The sequence below is a fragment of the Chenopodium album genome, chromosome 12, assembly GCF_948465745.1.
Source record: "Chenopodium album chromosome 12, dcCheAlbu1.1, whole genome shotgun sequence".
NCBI lineage: Eukaryota > Viridiplantae > Streptophyta > Magnoliopsida > Caryophyllales > Amaranthaceae > Chenopodium > Chenopodium album.
In genome coordinates, this window is record NC_137845.1 from 49841361 (window position 1) to 49859815 (window position 18455).

The following is an 18455-nucleotide window of genomic DNA, read 5'->3' on the forward strand; positions in this document are numbered from 1 at the left end:
ATTAAATAAATTTTACATAATTTATATTCTAGTCCTTATCTTTTTTTTTTCTCCTTTTTACAATTATGTTTAATTCAATCTCATCATTTTTTTTTTCTTTATACTACCTCCATTATTGTAGAAGAACCCTAATTTTTTTTTTTAAAGTTACCTCAATTTATCCTTTTTCTAATTGCATCAATAAATATTTAAGCACTACCATTCACTTTTAATGGATACTCCACGAGAAGTATTGACGAGGGATTTCGACAATTTACCACACGAGGTATGAATTTTTTTTAGTTGAGTTTAATTCTTATTGAATTACGTATCTATGAAATACTATATGCACATGTTTTGTTTTGCTTTTGGTCATTAGGGAAGCTATTAGAGTATATATTGATAATTACTATTAGTATAAGCCATAACATTGTCATTATACTGCGTATATAGTTTTTTTGTTTTTGAAAAACATACTGCATATATAGTTGCTTAGGTTTGAGATAATTGTATTTTTATTGATTTTTATATGTGATTTTTTGGTGGTACAAAATTGTTATTTTGATAAAGAAATTGGGTCATTACAAACTAGTCGGAGATTATCTTTTGAGGAGCATGAGCAATTGAATGATAATGATGATGTGGTCAATAACTCTAAAAATAACTTTGAAGATAATAAAGTTGAAGAAGATACCAACACTGAAATGAATGATTTTCTGCCAAATATGAATGAAATTCACTCAAAGCTGCCCAATGAAGTCATTCCAATGATAGAGATGGAGTTTGCATCAGAGAAAATAGCTTATGATTTCTACAAAAAATATTCTAGAGCTATTGGATTCGGAATTTGGTTAAGTAAATTTCATAGAGATGACAACACTTGTACTATTCTGATAGGATCATTGTTGTTCTTTTGAAGGTTCAAGGGGAAAAGATAAAAGGACCCCTTATGTGAAGAAACATCGAGCTTTGACACGAGTTGGATGCTCTGCAATGATAAAAGTAAGCTCCCGAATTAATGAACGATGTCGTATCATTAAATTCGAACCACAACACAATCATGTTCTGTCAACACCATCAAAGACTCATCCATTTCGTTCACATAGAAGTATCAACTCATCTCAAGCTAGTGAACTTGATATGGCATGCACTTCTGGCATTGCACCAAAAGCAAGTATGGAGTTGATGAGTAAAAGGGCTGGTGGGAGAGATAATCTTGGTTTTCTGCGTGTAGATTATAATAATTATTTGAGGAAGAAAAGAGAGAAAGAAATGAAAGTTGGAGATACCGGCGGGGTTTTAGAGTACTTGCAACGCAAGCAAACTGATGATCCAAAGTTTTTTTATGCCATACAAGTTGATGTGGATGATCTCATCACGAATATTTTTTTGGCTGATACAAGAAAGATGTTTGACTATGACTATTTTGGTGATGTAGTATGTTTTGATACTACTTACAAAAAACATAAAGATGGTCATCCATTTGCTATGTTTGTTGGATTTAATCATCATAAACAAACCATTATTTTTGGGGCAGCTTTATTGTATGATGAGACAAAAGAAACTTTCAAGTGGCTATTTGACACATTTGTGAAGGCAATGCATGGAAAGAAGCCTAAAACTATTATGACCGATCAAGATCAAGCAATGGCAAATGCATAATCTACAAAATGGCCGGAAACTTATCATCGACTATGTGTCTGGCACATGTAGCAGAATGCTGCAAAACATCTTCACCATGTATTTGAGGGATTTAAGGATTTTGCTAAAGATTTTAGTAGTTGTGTTTATGATTATGATGATGAAGCAGATTTTATAGATGCTTGGGACAATATGTTAGTTAAATACGATCTGGTTGTCAATAGTTGGTTGGAACGGGTGTATAATTTGAGAGAGAAGTGGGCACTAGTTTATGGGAGATAGACATTCTGTGCTGATATGAGTACAACACAACGTAGCAAAAGTATGAATGCTCAATTACAGAGGTATAGTAGCAATAAAAATCACTTATGCCACTTTTGTTGAGCATTTTGAGCGTCTTCTCAATGATAGGCGTTATGAAGAAAGTGTGGCAGATTTCAAGACTAAACATAATTCTCCAGCTTTACCATATCCAGTTTGAATTTTAAAACATGCATCAACTATCTACACTGCCGAAGTGTTTGAGTTATTCCAATGTCAAATTTGGAAAGCATGGGATTGTATAATAGAAGAAGAGGAGGTTGTTGGAACAACTTATAGGTATAAAGTTTATCCTCCAAGGAAAAAGATTGATCATTTTGTTACATATAACCCAGAAAATGATACTGTTTCATGTAGCTGTAGAAAATTTGAGTTTGTAGGGATACTTTGTTCACATGCATTGAAGGTTCTTTGTTCAAAAAATATTCACAAGATTCCAAACCAATATTTACTACAAAGATGGAAAAAGGATGCGAAAGTTGAAAATTGTCAACAACATAAGCTGTCTACTCGACAAGTAGATGAAAAAATATGTTCAAGGATACGATTTCAAGAATTGGGTAAATTATTTACCCACTTTGCAGGAGTTGCAGCTCAAAGTGAAGATACTTACAAATGGGCTTTAGATGTACACCAAAAGTCATTAGCTGAAGTAGAAGCACATCTAAAGAAATTGATATGTGGGGAAGAGGATGATAATGAGGAAGAGAGTTTAGATTGTGAAGAAAATATTAATGTACAACTGCAATGTGATACCTCAACAGTGAAAGGAATAAAAATGAGAGACGGTACTCATGGGAGTAGGGGGCGTGGAAGAGGTAATGGATCAAATAATGGTTCTACTCGTTGTAAGAGTTCCTTAGAAAAAGGTCGTACTCGCAAAAGACATTGCACAAACGATCAGGTATTTGGATTATACATATAGTCTTATAATTATTACACTGCAATATTTTTTCTTATAGAAAATTACTAATATTCAAGCTAATGTATAACAGGTTAGCAGAACAACTTTTTAAGAAATGAATTATTCTCCTGCTTCTGAGATGCAAATGGATTATACCATCCCATTGTCAAATAATTACCCTATAACACATTTGAGTTATACTACTCCTTTCTTCTACGAAGATATTGACAGTGTTGACCTTGGCTCAAGAAGTTTAACTCAACTCCAAAATGTAAGTTTACATATCCTTGTAGTACTATATCTATTGAGGACTTAATAGAAGAACTCATACAAGCATTTCTTAATAGGGACAAATGTCAACAGTTGGAGCCCCACAAACATATAATGATCAAGAAGACCGACACCTTTTTAGAGGTATATGACATACTTTTTTTTTTTTACCAAAGTATATGACATACTTGTAAAATTTGATAATACTTTTCTTAATATTTTATATTTTAAATAGTTGGTTGGCTTGATACTTTGTAACTTTGATCTCTTGTTGGCATGTTGTAGGATAATGAATCACATGTTCCATGACTAGAGGGATAGATCTTATGGAAATTATGACCTAGTTTTTTCGTCTATGCTCACATCTTTTCATCAACTAAGCTAATTTAATTCCCAGCTTGCTTTTATTTTTGTGAGTATGTTTTCTGCATTTTCAATTTCCTAAAGGTTTTGAATTTACAATGAAGTTGTATCTTTACTCAATTATGAATTTTTATAATAATGATTGTTATGCTCGGATTGTTTTATTATGTCTATCAAGGGTTCTTCTAGAGTAATGGAGGTAGTACAAAGAAAAAAAATGATGAGATTGAATTAAACGTATTGTAAAAAGGAGAAAAAAAATAGATAAGGACTAGAATATAAATTATGTAAAATTTATTTAATTTAATTTGCTATTAATTTTTTTTAATATTAATATTGATATTTAAAGTGACGTGGACAAATAAAAAAAAATGGAACATGAAATGGGATATAAGAGTGAGATAGAAGATTCGGTCCCCTGTTGAATTGAATTTCAATTATCGTAATTATTACCTTAATTAGTACAATATGCAAATGGAATGAGGTTGCATTGAATGTATCATGTAATATTTCATCTATTTCTGTTTGATTTTTATTATATAATATAAACACGTTAACGGTGCATCACTATTAAATATTCATCACAATACATAACACTTCAACTCATTCAACATTTGCTTATGAAACGACATAATGCATAAAGCACAACATAAATATGTAGTCTCAATAGGTCCACTATAATCATTTTTCCGGCACTTCAACTACTTTATTATTATTATTAGAATACTTATGGCAAAATCAACTCACGTTAGATGAGAGAGTTGGTGTTCGTATATTATCTCTATTATATAAGTCGGAGGAATGGAGCGATGTCCCCATGACCCCATGAAATGCCCATATGCTCCTCGTAAAAAATAAAATAAATAAATATAAATTAATTAATTAATTAATTAAAAGGGGTTATGTTAACAAAATTTGAGCAAAAATCACTAACTAAAGCAAGAGGAATCACACCAAAATATAGTGATAATATCCCTACTATACGTCTATAATCCCTAATAATATATAGGTTGAAAAGCACAATTAAAGGGGAGTCCAACTTTAATTTCATGGAAACAAAAATCAAGGGAGGGAAATTTATAATTTATTTTTAAGGTTTAATCATGAAATAAAAATAAGCACTATATATTATATGACGAGAGAGAATATTATATAGCTTGCTCATGTAACCAAATGGATAGCAGGACAGGTAATGAATTAAGTAAACTTTACACCATTTCTTTTAATTATTGTGTACTGGATTACAGATACAGGCTGCAACTTGCCTCAATATCAAAAAATAAAAATAAATGAAACTTACAGTGATATTTCAAACAAAAAAATAATAAATATGAGGAAAAAAAAAACTAAGATTTTTCATCTGTATTCTTTACCTAATTACCTCTGATTAATCACACAATATACTTCCTATTCTAACTTTATTACAACAATACCATTTAGGTTTGCTAAAATACTACGCCCTCTATTCTATATTAGTTGTAGCTTTTGCTTTTCAAGAACGAACTTTGTCTTTTATCATATTGAAGCTTCATAAAATAAAAATATTTTTATCAAATTTCATATTTCCATGATTTATATAAGTAAATGTTTAAAGTTCCATCTCGAAAAGCAAAAGCAACAATTAATCCAAAATGAAGGAAGTATTGTAAGATTTCCCTACTTTTTTTTTTTTTTTTTTTTTTTTTTATCTCTTTTGGAAGTTAAGGTACTTGATGCCATAGGCAAAGACAAAGAAGAAGAGGAGGACCCAACCAAGATGTCCAACAACAATAATAGGCAGAAAGTCATATTCATAACCCAAATAATCTTTGAGGAAAGCCTGCACAGACTTACTGCTGGATCCAGGTATTTCAATAAGTGAAGTCTTATCACCTACTTGCGAGGTCACAAGGCCATACAATGTCCATGAAACCGGGGAAGCCCAGTAGTACCATCTCCACCATATCGGTATTTGCTGCAATCAAATACAAGAAGCACCAAAAGGGTAAGAAAGGTATCACAAGTCAATTGTTTTGCATCTGCGGCAATAAATCAGTTCCTGGTGAGTGTAAATAAGCAAAACTTCTGCCACTGATTAAACCAGATTTTCAGGGATATAAGCAAATACTTGTGTCACAAGTTACAACTATGGCTAAATATCCACATGTTTTCCATTTAGAGCTTGCAAAACTTGGTTCAGCCTAGAAGAAGACCAACCCGGAGAAATGTGGGTTACTTTCAAGCATGCATGATTCTATTCTATGAATTAGAACTGAAATTAATTTGAACCATATACAAAATTGACTAAAGTTGATTAAAACTTGATTTGACCGGAAATTATAACAAAATTTGATGCAAAAATGTAATGATTTGAGTAAGATTTTATGACAAAATCTGAAATGAGAGAATTTGAATTATTATAATCGATCCATTATACATTCTATCAACCAGCATAAAGAGACACGAGAAGTTATGTCAGCAATAATAAGCTCATTAACCTGAATCAACATGCTTTCCTTGCTAGGATCAGGGGAACACAGATCATGCAATCAATATTATGATAATACGAAAATTATAAAATGATGACTCGAGATGTAATATATGGGCCACGCCCGTCACCAGGATAGAGAGTCTACTTCATAAGTCAAAGGAAGTTCCATCCTAAAATCATACGGCAATAGGAGTAACCCCTTGACCTTATAAAGCATTTTACTCTTTTTTTCCTCAGTGTGGGACACTTATATGTACTGTTTGGGAAGTTAAAACTTCAACACTCCCCCTCATGTGTATGGTCCTCTAATTCTGTCACATGTGATGTTTCATGGGGCCAAAGTTCATTTTTTTTAACTACCCCTCTCATGGATAAGTTGGCCAGTATACTCAATACTCGAGCCATTAAAGGTCCCAAACTGTGGGTTTGGCCTGATACCATGTTAAATACGGGCGCATTTGTCAAAGTCTACTTCATAAGTCCAAAGAAGTTCCATCCTAAAACCATATGACAATAAAAAGAGTAGCTCTTTAGCCTTATAAAGTGTTTAACTCTCATTTCTTTCTACAATGTGGGACACTAACATGTGTCGTTTGGGAAGTTTACACTTCAACACAAGATTTCTCAATCTAAGGCTAAAGTCAAATTCTCTCTTAGGGTTCTCAAATCTAAGGCTAAAGTCAAATTCTCTCTTAGGGTTCTCAAATCTAAGGCTAATTCCTTTTTATATTATAAGTATAACTAGTTTCCAAAGCCTAGCTAGCTTAACTGCACTTCTGAGAAGAAATTAAAAAAAAAAAAAAAAAAAAAAAAGACCAAATAATCAGTATACGCTATCTTACATAGCTGTGTCTAACATCATTCTCAGTCTTCTTGACAAGGGTTTATGGTCATGTGCCATGACCCACATGGGTTTGTACGATCTGACAATACCCAATGCGACTTCAACATTCCTAAATACTCCTACAGGTCAATCTATCTCTAAAACCCAGCATTCCTAGCAACTAAATCAGTTTGTTATTGCTAGTGTGTAGCAGGCTAGCAGCTTATCTTAATATACAAATAATCTAAAAGCTAGTAATTTATCGCTACAAGTCACTGTGTTATAATGGTGATGTTAACATTAGTTTATAAATCCTTTTTTTTCCAAAAGGTTTTCCAATAGTTTAAGTGTCATAGGACTATGATTATCAAGGTTTAAGTGACAAAAAACAGAACATTTATGTCTGAGATCATAATGATTATTTCTTAAATGTACAGTGCATCTGACATTAAAATTTATAACATATATGAAGCATATGATATTAAAGTGTGATCAAAATTATGAGAATCTACAAGTGATAGACAAAGCATTCCCGAGTTAGGCATAGTTTGAATATAAATAAGCTGTAGGCATCATACCGGTCGGGGTATCAGAAAACCAGCAAAAAGATTCCAGAGACTGAGGAAGAAACCCATCACAATGCCTGCAACTTGAGGACCGGGTGTAAGAGAGACAAGCATCATTCCATACATTCCAAAGTAGATGAAGCATGTTGTTATAAAGTAGCAGAAATAAATGAATTTTCCGAAGCTCCACTCAAATCCAATCATTGAGTAGAGGAGAAGGGTGTAGAGAACTGTCTGTATCACAGTGTAGATTGTTTCTATTGCCACCTGTAGCATGATGGGGGCAGTGCAAAAGAAAGGAAACAGATTAGAAAGCAGTCTTTTTGGATTTAACATTCAGAACCTTGTTCAACTTCCTGATTTGTTTACCTGAGCCAATGCATAGGGCAATGCTGAATACATCCCTGCTGCTTTTTCACGATAGAATACTGTCCTCTCAATGGCAACAACAGCTTGCACAGCTGAAGCGTTAGTGGCTCCAAGAAAAAGTAAAGCGGAATACATAGCTCCTAAAAAGTTCATTAGGTCTTGTACTTTGGATCTGTTAGCAAATTCAGAAGTAAGATACTGACAAATATGGTAAGACATAACCTGCATTTACAATCTACCACTAAAAACTTAATCAATGGTAGAATTAAAAAGACAATAAGAATTGAAAATAAAGTCAGGAATTGGAGCTACATCCTCTTTGAAACTAACTCAATGTTATCTGACTCATCTCATTCACTTAATTTGCTAAAAAAGCTCAGTTTACGTGAGAAGTTGAATTAATAAAGATCTACACCTAGCCTTTATTTTTCAGTATTAAATATGCACAATAGCATTGTTCACAACTCTCATTTCACCATAATAACTCTAAACCATTAACCATAGGCTAGCATTCTTTCCTAAATATTGGAATTTGGAAATTCATATACACAACTAACATCTTTCATAGTTGTTTATTATGTCACATCACTACTGTCATTAACGAGTGCCTAAACAATTTCTGCAGAACAATATATAGACTCTCAGCTCTCTTTGTTGATAAAAGAGGAACTCCTGATATTAGTAGATCTACACTGTACAAAACATACCCAATATTTTTACAAAAATTTATAGTTACACATTCATATTTCTATTTATTTTTTCTGGGTAGGTACTGATGCATAAACAAACTGATTCTAATCACTTGCTGAAGCAGGTATAATTACTCAACTTATTGATTCAAGATCTATACAGACATTCAGGCTCTCTAATATTTCAATGTAAAACTAGCAGCGTTATTGCCAGTCCCAAGCCTAGGTAAAGGAGGAGGGTTACAGTAGGCCAGTGATAGCCAGTGTAAAACTTTGTCACATCACATGACATGAGCAACAATGATTGAGAGTAAAACTAGGATGGGTGACATCTTGGTTCATGTAGTCAACCCCACTTATGGGATTAAGGCGTTCAAGTAAGCAAATCACAATTATCTACATCTTGTTAGACAATAAGAAATGAATCCTTAAACAAGTAATGCATCAGATCTTACATTTTACGTCCCTTGTTCCAGAATATTACACCAAAGATGAGACCGACAGCTATGGTTAAAGCAAATCGAACAAGGTTGTACTGTGGATTCCTCCAATATGACCAATATTGCTTCCAAAAACAAGCCTTAAATTGAACAAAGGATGGCTGAGAGTATTTAGCTGGGAAGTAGAGATCACTGGAACCTGGTGACGGAATGCTGAGCTCTTCAACGAGATCTTGATTCTTCCTAAATAATACATCAAAATATTCATCTCTTAGAAAATTTTAAGGAAAAAAAAAGTACTCCATATATCATGTGATTGCAATATATCAATTTGTGATGAAAATAAAAGGGGAACACATACTGATACCGAGAGGAAGTAGCATAATAATTAGCAAAATCCATATCCAATTGAGTCTCTACTTGAGGAGTACTAATATCTAGCATCCATGTGGCTGGATTATAGCCAGCCTTGATCTTAGGCACTCCAGGAATAGCCTGCAAAAGATCATCAATTTAAGTAATCACCAAATAAAACTTCTACTAGAACTAAAATGAATATTGCATAACATTCTTTTCCTAAACTAAAAGCATAAGTAGAGACGTCAAACTTTAGTAAACACCTGAAATTTCTCTGAAATAATACTACCTAACTACCTTCGTCACATATTATGCGTAACATTTTAATTTTTTATATTTTACAAATAATACCCAAAAGTTGCACACATAATATGCAACGTAGGAAGTATCTTGAAAATCTATGTAATCTCTCTTTCTCACTCGGGTTTCTCAAATGGCTCACCCTTCTTAGAATTTTGTTTACCCTGCCATCATAGAAGATGGTCTTTCTTTTTCTTTTTCAAAATTATTTTACATGCAAACATAATATGTTGCAAGGAAGGATTCTCTGAGCGTGAATTGTTTGATCCAACTTGTAGTCATGTAATGTATCACATCCTAAAAAGGAAATGCCGTATACAATTCCTATAATAAAATGCTTCAAGAGCAATTACTTGTCCTTTTTGTCTGTGTCTCTTTCTTCTAACCATGTACAATCACTTCCTTTTGTTTCAGTTGTCTAGAGGTCTTTTTACTTGTATATGCAACTACATAGTTTTTTTATTACACGAAAACATATAAGACAATTGAATCATAATCATAACTCACTTCAAAGTATTCAATCAGTTCATGGGAATGATGGCCAAGGGGACCAGCATAAATAACTTGTCCTCCCCGCTTCATCAATAAGAGCTGCGATAACGTATTATGAAACAAATGTTAAATGAAGAGAAAAGATAATATATAACAAGGCAGTGGAAAATAAATACCATATCTTTGTGGTATACCTCATCAAAAGCCTCAAATATATCTATGCTTGGCTGATGAATGGTGCAGACAACAGTTCTACCAGTGTCCACTGTATTTCTCACTGTGCGCATTACAATGGCAGCAGCTCTGGCATCAAGCCCAGATGTTGGCTCATCCATAAAGATAATGGAAGGATTAGCAACTAACTCTACTGCGATTGTCAATCTCTTCCTTTGCTCTGTTGACAGTCCATTAACGCCAGGAAGGCCAACCAGAGAATCTCTTAATGGTTTAAGCTCAATCAAATCCATTACTTCCTCAATAAACATCTACGATACAAATGGGAAATAAAAATCAGTCGCCTGTAACAATAATAATAATTGTCTTTAAGAGATGGCTGAACAACATAGCATGTAACTGCCTATCGAAGGATGAAATAAACCTGACGTGTATTTGCATCCACATCAGAAGAAAGACGAAGCCAGGCTGAGTACATGAGAGATTCAAAGACAGTGACATGCGGTGAATGAATGTCAGTTTGTTCACAGTAGCCACATATCCGAGCAAAGGTTGATTGGTTCTTTGGGTAACCAGAAATGCTAATGCTTCCTTCAATATAGCCACCAGTCTTTCTTCCAGCCAGCACATCCATTAGTGTGGTCTTTCCAGCACCACTTACACCCACTAGTGCTGTCAATATACCAGGCCTAAAAGCACCACTGACACCTTGTAGTAGTTGAAGGCGATCTTCTTCATAACCTCGGTTTTTCATTTCCTGATATAGAAAAACCAAAGTTTCTACCTCAGTCTTAGTCATATACAGTACCAATTGACAATGATCACAAAAAAAATTGGTATGTAAATGTTGCCTAATGCCTACTGCTATTGCAATGTTATATGTTATCTCTATAAAGATAAGATGGAAAACTTACAGCAGGCATATCCACATAGTAACTGACATGGTTGAATGCAAGTGAAAGAGGTTGGAAAGGCATAACCATACCCCTTCTGGGGGCTTCAACATGTGAATTAATACTCCCTGAATGCAAATTCATAGCTGCATCCAGATTATTGAGTCTTTCCTTGGATGGCTTCTTATTCATTTTGTTATCATCATCATCATCATTCAATAATACGGTTTTCGAATCGCTAAAAGCTGTTAAAAAAAAATAACAAACAAACAAACAAGCAGAGAGAGAGACAGAGAGAGAGATTGCCATTAGCTTCCTTCAAGATTTAGTCTTCCCGTAGCCAAAATAAAAATAGAAGTGGATGACTTACGACTTAAGAATGTCAATGATAGAATATATAACAGGTTGAACAGGAGAGAAAACCCCAAAAGAGCAACAATACTGATCCAAAACCAATATTGCTCTTTAAAGAAGCCTCTAGATGCAAGGAGGACTTTACCAATGGTAGGCTCAGGAATTCCGGGGTCTGTATTAGGCTGCATTAGTATATGAATTAATAAACACAAACATTTAAATTCAAAGGAATGTGGAAAAAAAAAAAAAAAAAAAAAAAAAAGAGAGAGAGAGAGAGAGTGAGATTGGAAAAGGAAAGAAATTACAGTGTTCCATCGATCATCAAGAAACTCATTAATAACTAAAGCATTCTGTCCATACATCATAGGTGAAATGTAGTAGCCCCATATCATCCAAGGACCAATATCACCTACATAAACCCACAAGTAACAAGGCAATCAGAAAACATTATAATATCAGATGATGCCAGATGTACAAATTATCAAATTTTGGTACTAGTCAACAGCTAGAGGTATAAGGCATACCTTTTGCAATTATAAAACCTCCAAGGACAAAAACTAACAGCAATCCGAATATAGCAACATTGTTAGCGACCACCATAATTCTCCCTGCAGCTCCAATGAACCGAAAGAGGGACAAAGCCATCTGATGAATACAGAAGTACGCCAGCAACTGGCAGAAAAACCTAATTGAATAAGACAGATTCATAAGAGGAGAAAACAAAAGCACAATAGTATAAACAAAGTGATCTAATTTTAAGGAATGCATATGATTACACTTATAATATTTTTTGTCAGTCTCACCTACTAGCAGATGGAGCAAAACCAATTGTGTAATAGGTGAGAATGGTCCATATTGCTGATTCTATGAATGATAATGGGATTCTAAGGACCCAACCTGGTAATGCATAAGCCCATGCAGGGTAGAACATGAAGTCCCTCTGCTTATAGAAGATTGGTAGGCGAAGAACTGTCAAGGACAGTTCAGCAAAACCATTAAACATAATATTAATGAGACTGAAAAATAGGGCCCCGAGGTATTTGTTGCCATCATTGATTGTTTTATGATCCATTGTCGTCCTAAGGAAAACAGTCATTGTAATTAATGACATGATTGTAATTTGTGTAGTCTTGAAGATGTATATAAAAGAGTTTCGTTTCATTAGCAACCATTCCCTCCAGAAACAAGCCTTAAAAAGCTCCCAATTCGAGATACCATACTTTTCTTTGACCAAAGCAGCTGGGTGAGCTTTGGATTTATCAAAAGGAACTGCAAGATCGGATGCTAGCTTTTGCCCAGTTCGGAAAGATTGGAAGCCCTGAGTGAATTCAGAAACTGAAATGTAACTATAAGGTTGGTCCTTCCTAGACCAATACTGTTCTTGATCTTTCTTGGAAGTCACTTCTTGGAGAAAATCAGCTATTCCTTTCCTCTCTGGGCATTTGAAGCCCATGTATTCAAAAAATTCGACAATTTCTTCACGAGGACCTTGATAAATAACCTGAGCTTCAGAAATAAGGATAACATCATCAAAGAGTTCATAAGTTTCTGGAGCTGGTTGTAGGAGAGAGATGACCATTGTAACATCCATTATATGAACCATTTGCCTCATATACTTGCATATTTGAAAAGTGGTGGAACTATCCAATCCTGTTGATATTTCGTCCATCAATAAAACTTTCGCTGGACCAACCAACATTTCACCTGCATTATGTTAAAATGAACAATGAATTATGAAATTAAATAAAAACTTAAATCATTTATACAAACCATGAAATTCCATGTTATATAAGCAATAGCAGATTCACCCGAGATAAATACCAGTTGTTACACGCTTCTTTTGGCCACCAGAGATTCCCCTTGACATTTCATTCCCAACTATGATATCGGCGCATATATCCAATCCAAGTATCTATCAAAAGTTAAGAAACTGCAGTATAAGTGCTTCCTATCTCTGTTAAGTAATCATGATATAACCCATTTGTGTATCACAAACCTTAAGAACATAATCAGTAACCAGACTAGTTGGTTGGCCTGACATTGCTATAGCCTTCATGAAGGCATCAATTTCAGGGTCTGGCTTGATTCCTGCTTGCTTCTCTCTTCTAGAGAGCTCTGCCAACACCTCATACCTAGTCCCAACCCCTAAGCATCGCCCTGAAAAATCTAACGTCTCTCTAACAGTCAACTCTCCATTATGAAGGTCATCTTGACTAATATAAGCACAGGTCCTTTGGGGAACAAATTCCGTTAACTCATGGCCACAATATGTCACCTTGCCGGTTACCTGCTTATAGCCAAAAAGGATACAATAACATTAATCATAATTTAACCAAATCCATTAGGTAATGAGCAAATTTGCCAGTTCTTTAATTTTGTATCGAAGCATTGACAACTTGACATATATCTAATTTTATATATAAAGAGTGAAAAAAGATCACCTTGAGGTTTTTATCCAGCTTTCCTGCAAGTGCCAATAAAAAAGTTGTTTTCCCGGCACCTGGAGGCCCCAAAAGTAATGTCATCCTGACAATTAACATACCATTGCACAATGGAGAGACAATCTTCAGCACCAATACATTAAACATAGAAGGAAGAACACATAATGCAACTTCATTTTATTATTTACTGGCCGGAAAATCCCAGCTAATGTCTTGCATTACTACAACCCAAAATCTATTACTAGGGCTATAATTACATACCTTATAAAATATGAACAAGTGAGCAACATATGACAATGGAGGCGTCTATTCCCACTGCCTAAGGTTCAATTTGTTTATACGGAATACATAATTACTACCTGTCTACCTAGTATACACAACATAAAAACACAAACACATTCAATATTCAATTTATCCCCTCTCTTAGTCTCTTACAGTCATACTTCATCTCTTTCCCTAAATTTAATTTTTTGTTTCCCTCCTTTTATCATCATTCTCCCTCCATTCTATCGATACGACCCGTGCAACAACTAATTCATACATCATTCCACCCATACTCATTCAAACAACAGTGAATTTTGGAAGTCTACTAAGGTTTGCATTTACTATAGAACCCCTATAATCAAGGTGTGCATGTATATATATAATTCAATTCTCATGATAAGTGATTTATCATTTATACATGCTTCTGATTTCCATCACAACACAATAGCTGTTGAAGAGCATTAAAAAAAAAAAAAAAAAAAAAAAAAAAAAAAAAAAAATCAGAATACACAATTTGTGAACTTGATTAATTGAAAGCACAGACATAAAGAAGCTCTATATATTGATTGCATGCATCATTTTTTCAGACACCCATTAACATTATTGTAGAGAAAATGAACAATTTTTTTGCAATTGGGCATGAAAATTAGTACCTGGAGGGTTTGACAATCCCAGTGACATTTTGAAGGATCTTGAGGGTTCTCTTCTTTGATGGGGATAAACCCACCATTCCTAGAATTGCCTGCCATAATCAAGGGTAATTTCAATCTTAAGCAATAAGCACAAAGCATTTCTTACCTCATTTCAATGATTTCCTGAGATACACAGCAGATTATACTCCGTTTTATATATTAAATTCAACCTCCTATGTTGTATTTTGTTTTGGAATTTAAATACTTAAAACTTAATTTGTCCGGTGCTTTTGCTATGTGATTGGTTATTTAGGTTTTATTTAGTCGATCAAGAGTTATTTATTTTAGGATTATTTATTCTAGAGTTACTCAATTGACCGAGGATTACTTATTCTAAGATTACTCAGTCTGTTAGTACATTTTCTGTGTGATAGTAACCCCTGACCGACCGAGTAACCCCCGACCGACCGAGAAATCTCTCAATAAGTAACCCCTAACCGACCGAGTAAACCCTGAAAAAGTAACCCCGGCCACAATGTGGCCAACCAAGTATGAAATTTTGTGTATTTTTTCTGATTTTTTGTAACCTTTTTTTAAGTTACTGAAATTTATTGATTGACACTTTTTTTTTTACTAAAGTTAACTTATTTTTATTTAATTTCATCAAAAAAAAAAAAACTTAACTTAAATATAATAAAAAATTAATTTAACGTAAAACAAATAAAAAAGGAAGTAAAATAAATATAGATAAATTACATGATAAAGTATTTAAAATTTATTGAAAGATATTGATAAATAACAATTTATATCACAAATTTTTATATGTGATCAATCACAATATTAGTTGATGGTGTGGTCACTTCACAACTTTACAATTAAACAATTAATTGTGCAATAAGGATTACGATGTGATTACCTTAACGGATGAGGGGTTCTCGTGTAATGGAAAAATAGGTTACTCTTATAAACAAATGGAGTTTTTCTTTTAAGAGAAAAGGAAAAAAAAAATACCTTATGAACAAATGGCGTTGCTTTGTATTCTTACAAACAAAATGAGATTACTAATGTCATGTTCTTTTTACCATATTTTTGCTGAACTGAAACTATTAATATTGATAAATTGAATTTTTTTGGTGAATTTAAATCATTTTTACTAAACTGAAATATTTTTTACTGGTTAAACCTTATTTTTACTAATTCACTACTATATTTATTCTGTAAAGTTACTAATTTTTACTGATTAAAAATTATTTTCTTGAATTGAACTTATCTTTACTAGATTGGAAATAATTTTACTGAATCCATATTAATTTTAGATGAAGAAAATATGACCTAATATTAATTTATTTTTTTCTTTTTTTAGTGAACAAAATAGTACCTAATATTATTAACTAAGAGTTACTACTATTATAAAAAAAATGTGACTACACAGAGAACTTATGATATTGCAACATTTTGTTTTTATTATTTGGTGATTTAATTTACAGTAGGAGACAACACATTACATTAGTTCATCATTACTAATATCGATTTTAATACTTTCAAGTACATAAATAGATAGATTAGGAAGGGGATAAGAAATACCTCGATGGAGTTCATTGTAGAATTAAGCAAAGTTGGCAAAGCTCTACTGCCCACATGCACATCCCCTTCCACGAAAAGATGCTCGTATCTCACTTCAATCTTTGGTATCTCAAGTCCCACTCTATAATTATTTATCAATAAATTAAATTAATTAATGACTAATGAAGTAATGAGAATCAAATCCCACTTAATTGATAGAATATATACATCTTAATTGTGATCAATGAATCAAAATTCAGTTCATTGGATTGTATTGTCGACCTAATTACCATATCATACCATTGGCATAGATTAGCTTTAGTCTAGCTAATAAGACGAAATTACACCTAACATAAAACAAAGTAAAGCTAAGAAAGGACAATAATCGAACATATATAGCCCGTGTAATCGTATAATTTAAATAACTCTACAAATAAATAAATAGATTCATTATTAAAAAAAATTCAAAAAAAAAATTTGGTTGATGACATGAAAATGTTAGTTTTCAGACTCTTTGTTTTTGTCCTAATACTCTAACATTTTTTTTTTTTTTAACTTTAGCTCGTGAACAGTTTACAAATTTATTTTTAGCATATATCTACCGTTCTACATCTTACCCATACACCAAACACTTATTAGCAATTGATTTTCCGGTCTTTGTTACACTTATTCAGACTCGTTAACTTTTTTTACTTTATTTCTCTTACTTTATCTAACTAGCTTCCATTAAACTCTCTCAAATATAAGAATTTACAATTAACGTTTGCAGCACATACTTGAAATGGTGTTAGTAGTTGAAATAACTAATAAGATCATACTTTCTTTAATTTATAAACACAATTTCAAAATGCATCACTTTTAATCATAACAATAATACTGTAAATCATCAAAATTTAGTTGAATTAGTTTTAATCTGTAAAAATCAATACTCCATAGCTATAATAAGTTTGATTATCAATACAAAATCTATTGAACATAATGAGTTAAATGATGAAAAATTTGAAAATCACCCCTAAAAAAACCAAACAAGATTATAATAAACTTACTTATCCATTCTGTCTCTGAGTCTCCTAAGAAATTTCTCATTATCTTCATCAACAACTTTAAGAATAGTATCAACTAACACCTTTCTATCTTGCCTTCCCATATTATGAAGATCAATCTCATTCCCCACCATTTTACCATCTTCAAGCACTCTTCTTAACACCCCTTTCCTTAGCCTTTCAAAGGTAGGAAGCCGTTCGATGGCTGCCCATCGCAGCTCCTCCTCCTCCTCCTGCTCTTCCTCCCATCTCCGGCTACTGAAAACATCACCAGGAGCAGCTGTTAGGACATCCCGAAAGCTCGGTGCAGCCGGCCCCGGCCAGCTCCTCCGGCTGCTGCCACTGCCCATATCATCCGGAACCATTGACCCAAGTTTTGATGTTATGTACTCCGTAATAATCTCTTGGGCAATGAAATATGAGATAATAATAATGCTGAAATTTGAAAGTTAGTTTGTTTGAAATAATAGTATCTTTTGAGGTATTTGTAAGTTACGTGATATGTCTATTGCCCACGTACAAAGTATGTGTTTAATTTCCTAGAACAACTTTTCTTCAAATCTTGGAAAAGGGATTATAAATAATAAAGGAAAACGAGTATTTATAGCATATAGTAGATCAGATTTAATTTTTTTTATAAGATAAAAGGTAACCAACGCCAGGGACATTAGATAAAATAACTAAAGGAAGAAATATTAAATTTAAATAAATATTAATTACACCGATTTATGCGTGATATTTTCATGCATTTCCAAATTATTACCAATATAGGTAATATTTTAAATGTTTATCTAACGTCCCGGGACGTATTTTATATTAGCAAGATTCTTTTTTTAATGGAAAAAGATATATGCAGCCCTAAGGGCTACATATAAGAAGCTAAAAATAAAAACAATTGACAATAAATAAACATTTATTACACCGATTTACTCGTGAACTGTCGATAAATTCCCAACTTAATATTATAAAAGGAAATATATTAAATGCTTATATACAACCCTAAAAAGGGCTGCATATAGCATTACCCTATTTTAATTAAACAAAGTAATAAAGTAAAATAAAATGAATTAATTAGCTGTTTTCCAAGGGATGGAATCTACAGCAAAT

At 33.1% G+C, this 18455-nt stretch overlaps 2 protein-coding genes across 2 annotated transcripts; one reads left to right on the forward strand and one right to left on the reverse strand.

The window, feature by feature from the left end:
• The first annotated feature begins 211 nt into the window (after positions 1-211).
• Positions 212-3424, forward strand: LOC145571269 (uncharacterized). The gene is made up of 9 exons (XM_081630335.1): positions 212-265; positions 468-834; positions 899-1209; positions 1696-1814; positions 1963-2095; positions 2190-2220; positions 2322-2845; positions 3095-3259; positions 3401-3424. The coding sequence occupies exons 1-9, from the start codon at positions 212-214 to the stop codon at positions 3422-3424; spliced, it is 1728 nt and encodes a 575-aa protein (XP_081486461.1).
• A 1265-nt stretch (positions 3425-4689) lies between these two features.
• Positions 4690-17789, reverse strand: LOC145572508 (ABC transporter G family member 39-like). Its single transcript, XM_081631478.1, has 19 exons — positions 17352-17789; positions 16327-16447; positions 14764-14852; positions 13847-13931; positions 13402-13692; positions 13227-13317; positions 12209-13109; positions 11930-12090; positions 11711-11814; positions 11422-11587; positions 11073-11296; positions 10583-10915; positions 10179-10469; positions 10000-10083; positions 9197-9330; positions 8851-9078; positions 7707-7878; positions 7350-7604; positions 4690-5432 (listed from the first exon to the last, which is right to left on the reverse strand). The coding sequence occupies exons 1-19, from the start codon at positions 17711-17713 to the stop codon at positions 5163-5165; spliced, it is 4362 nt and encodes a 1453-aa protein (XP_081487604.1). The 5' UTR covers positions 17714-17789; the 3' UTR covers positions 4690-5162.
• Positions 17790-18455: the final 666 nt, after the last annotated feature.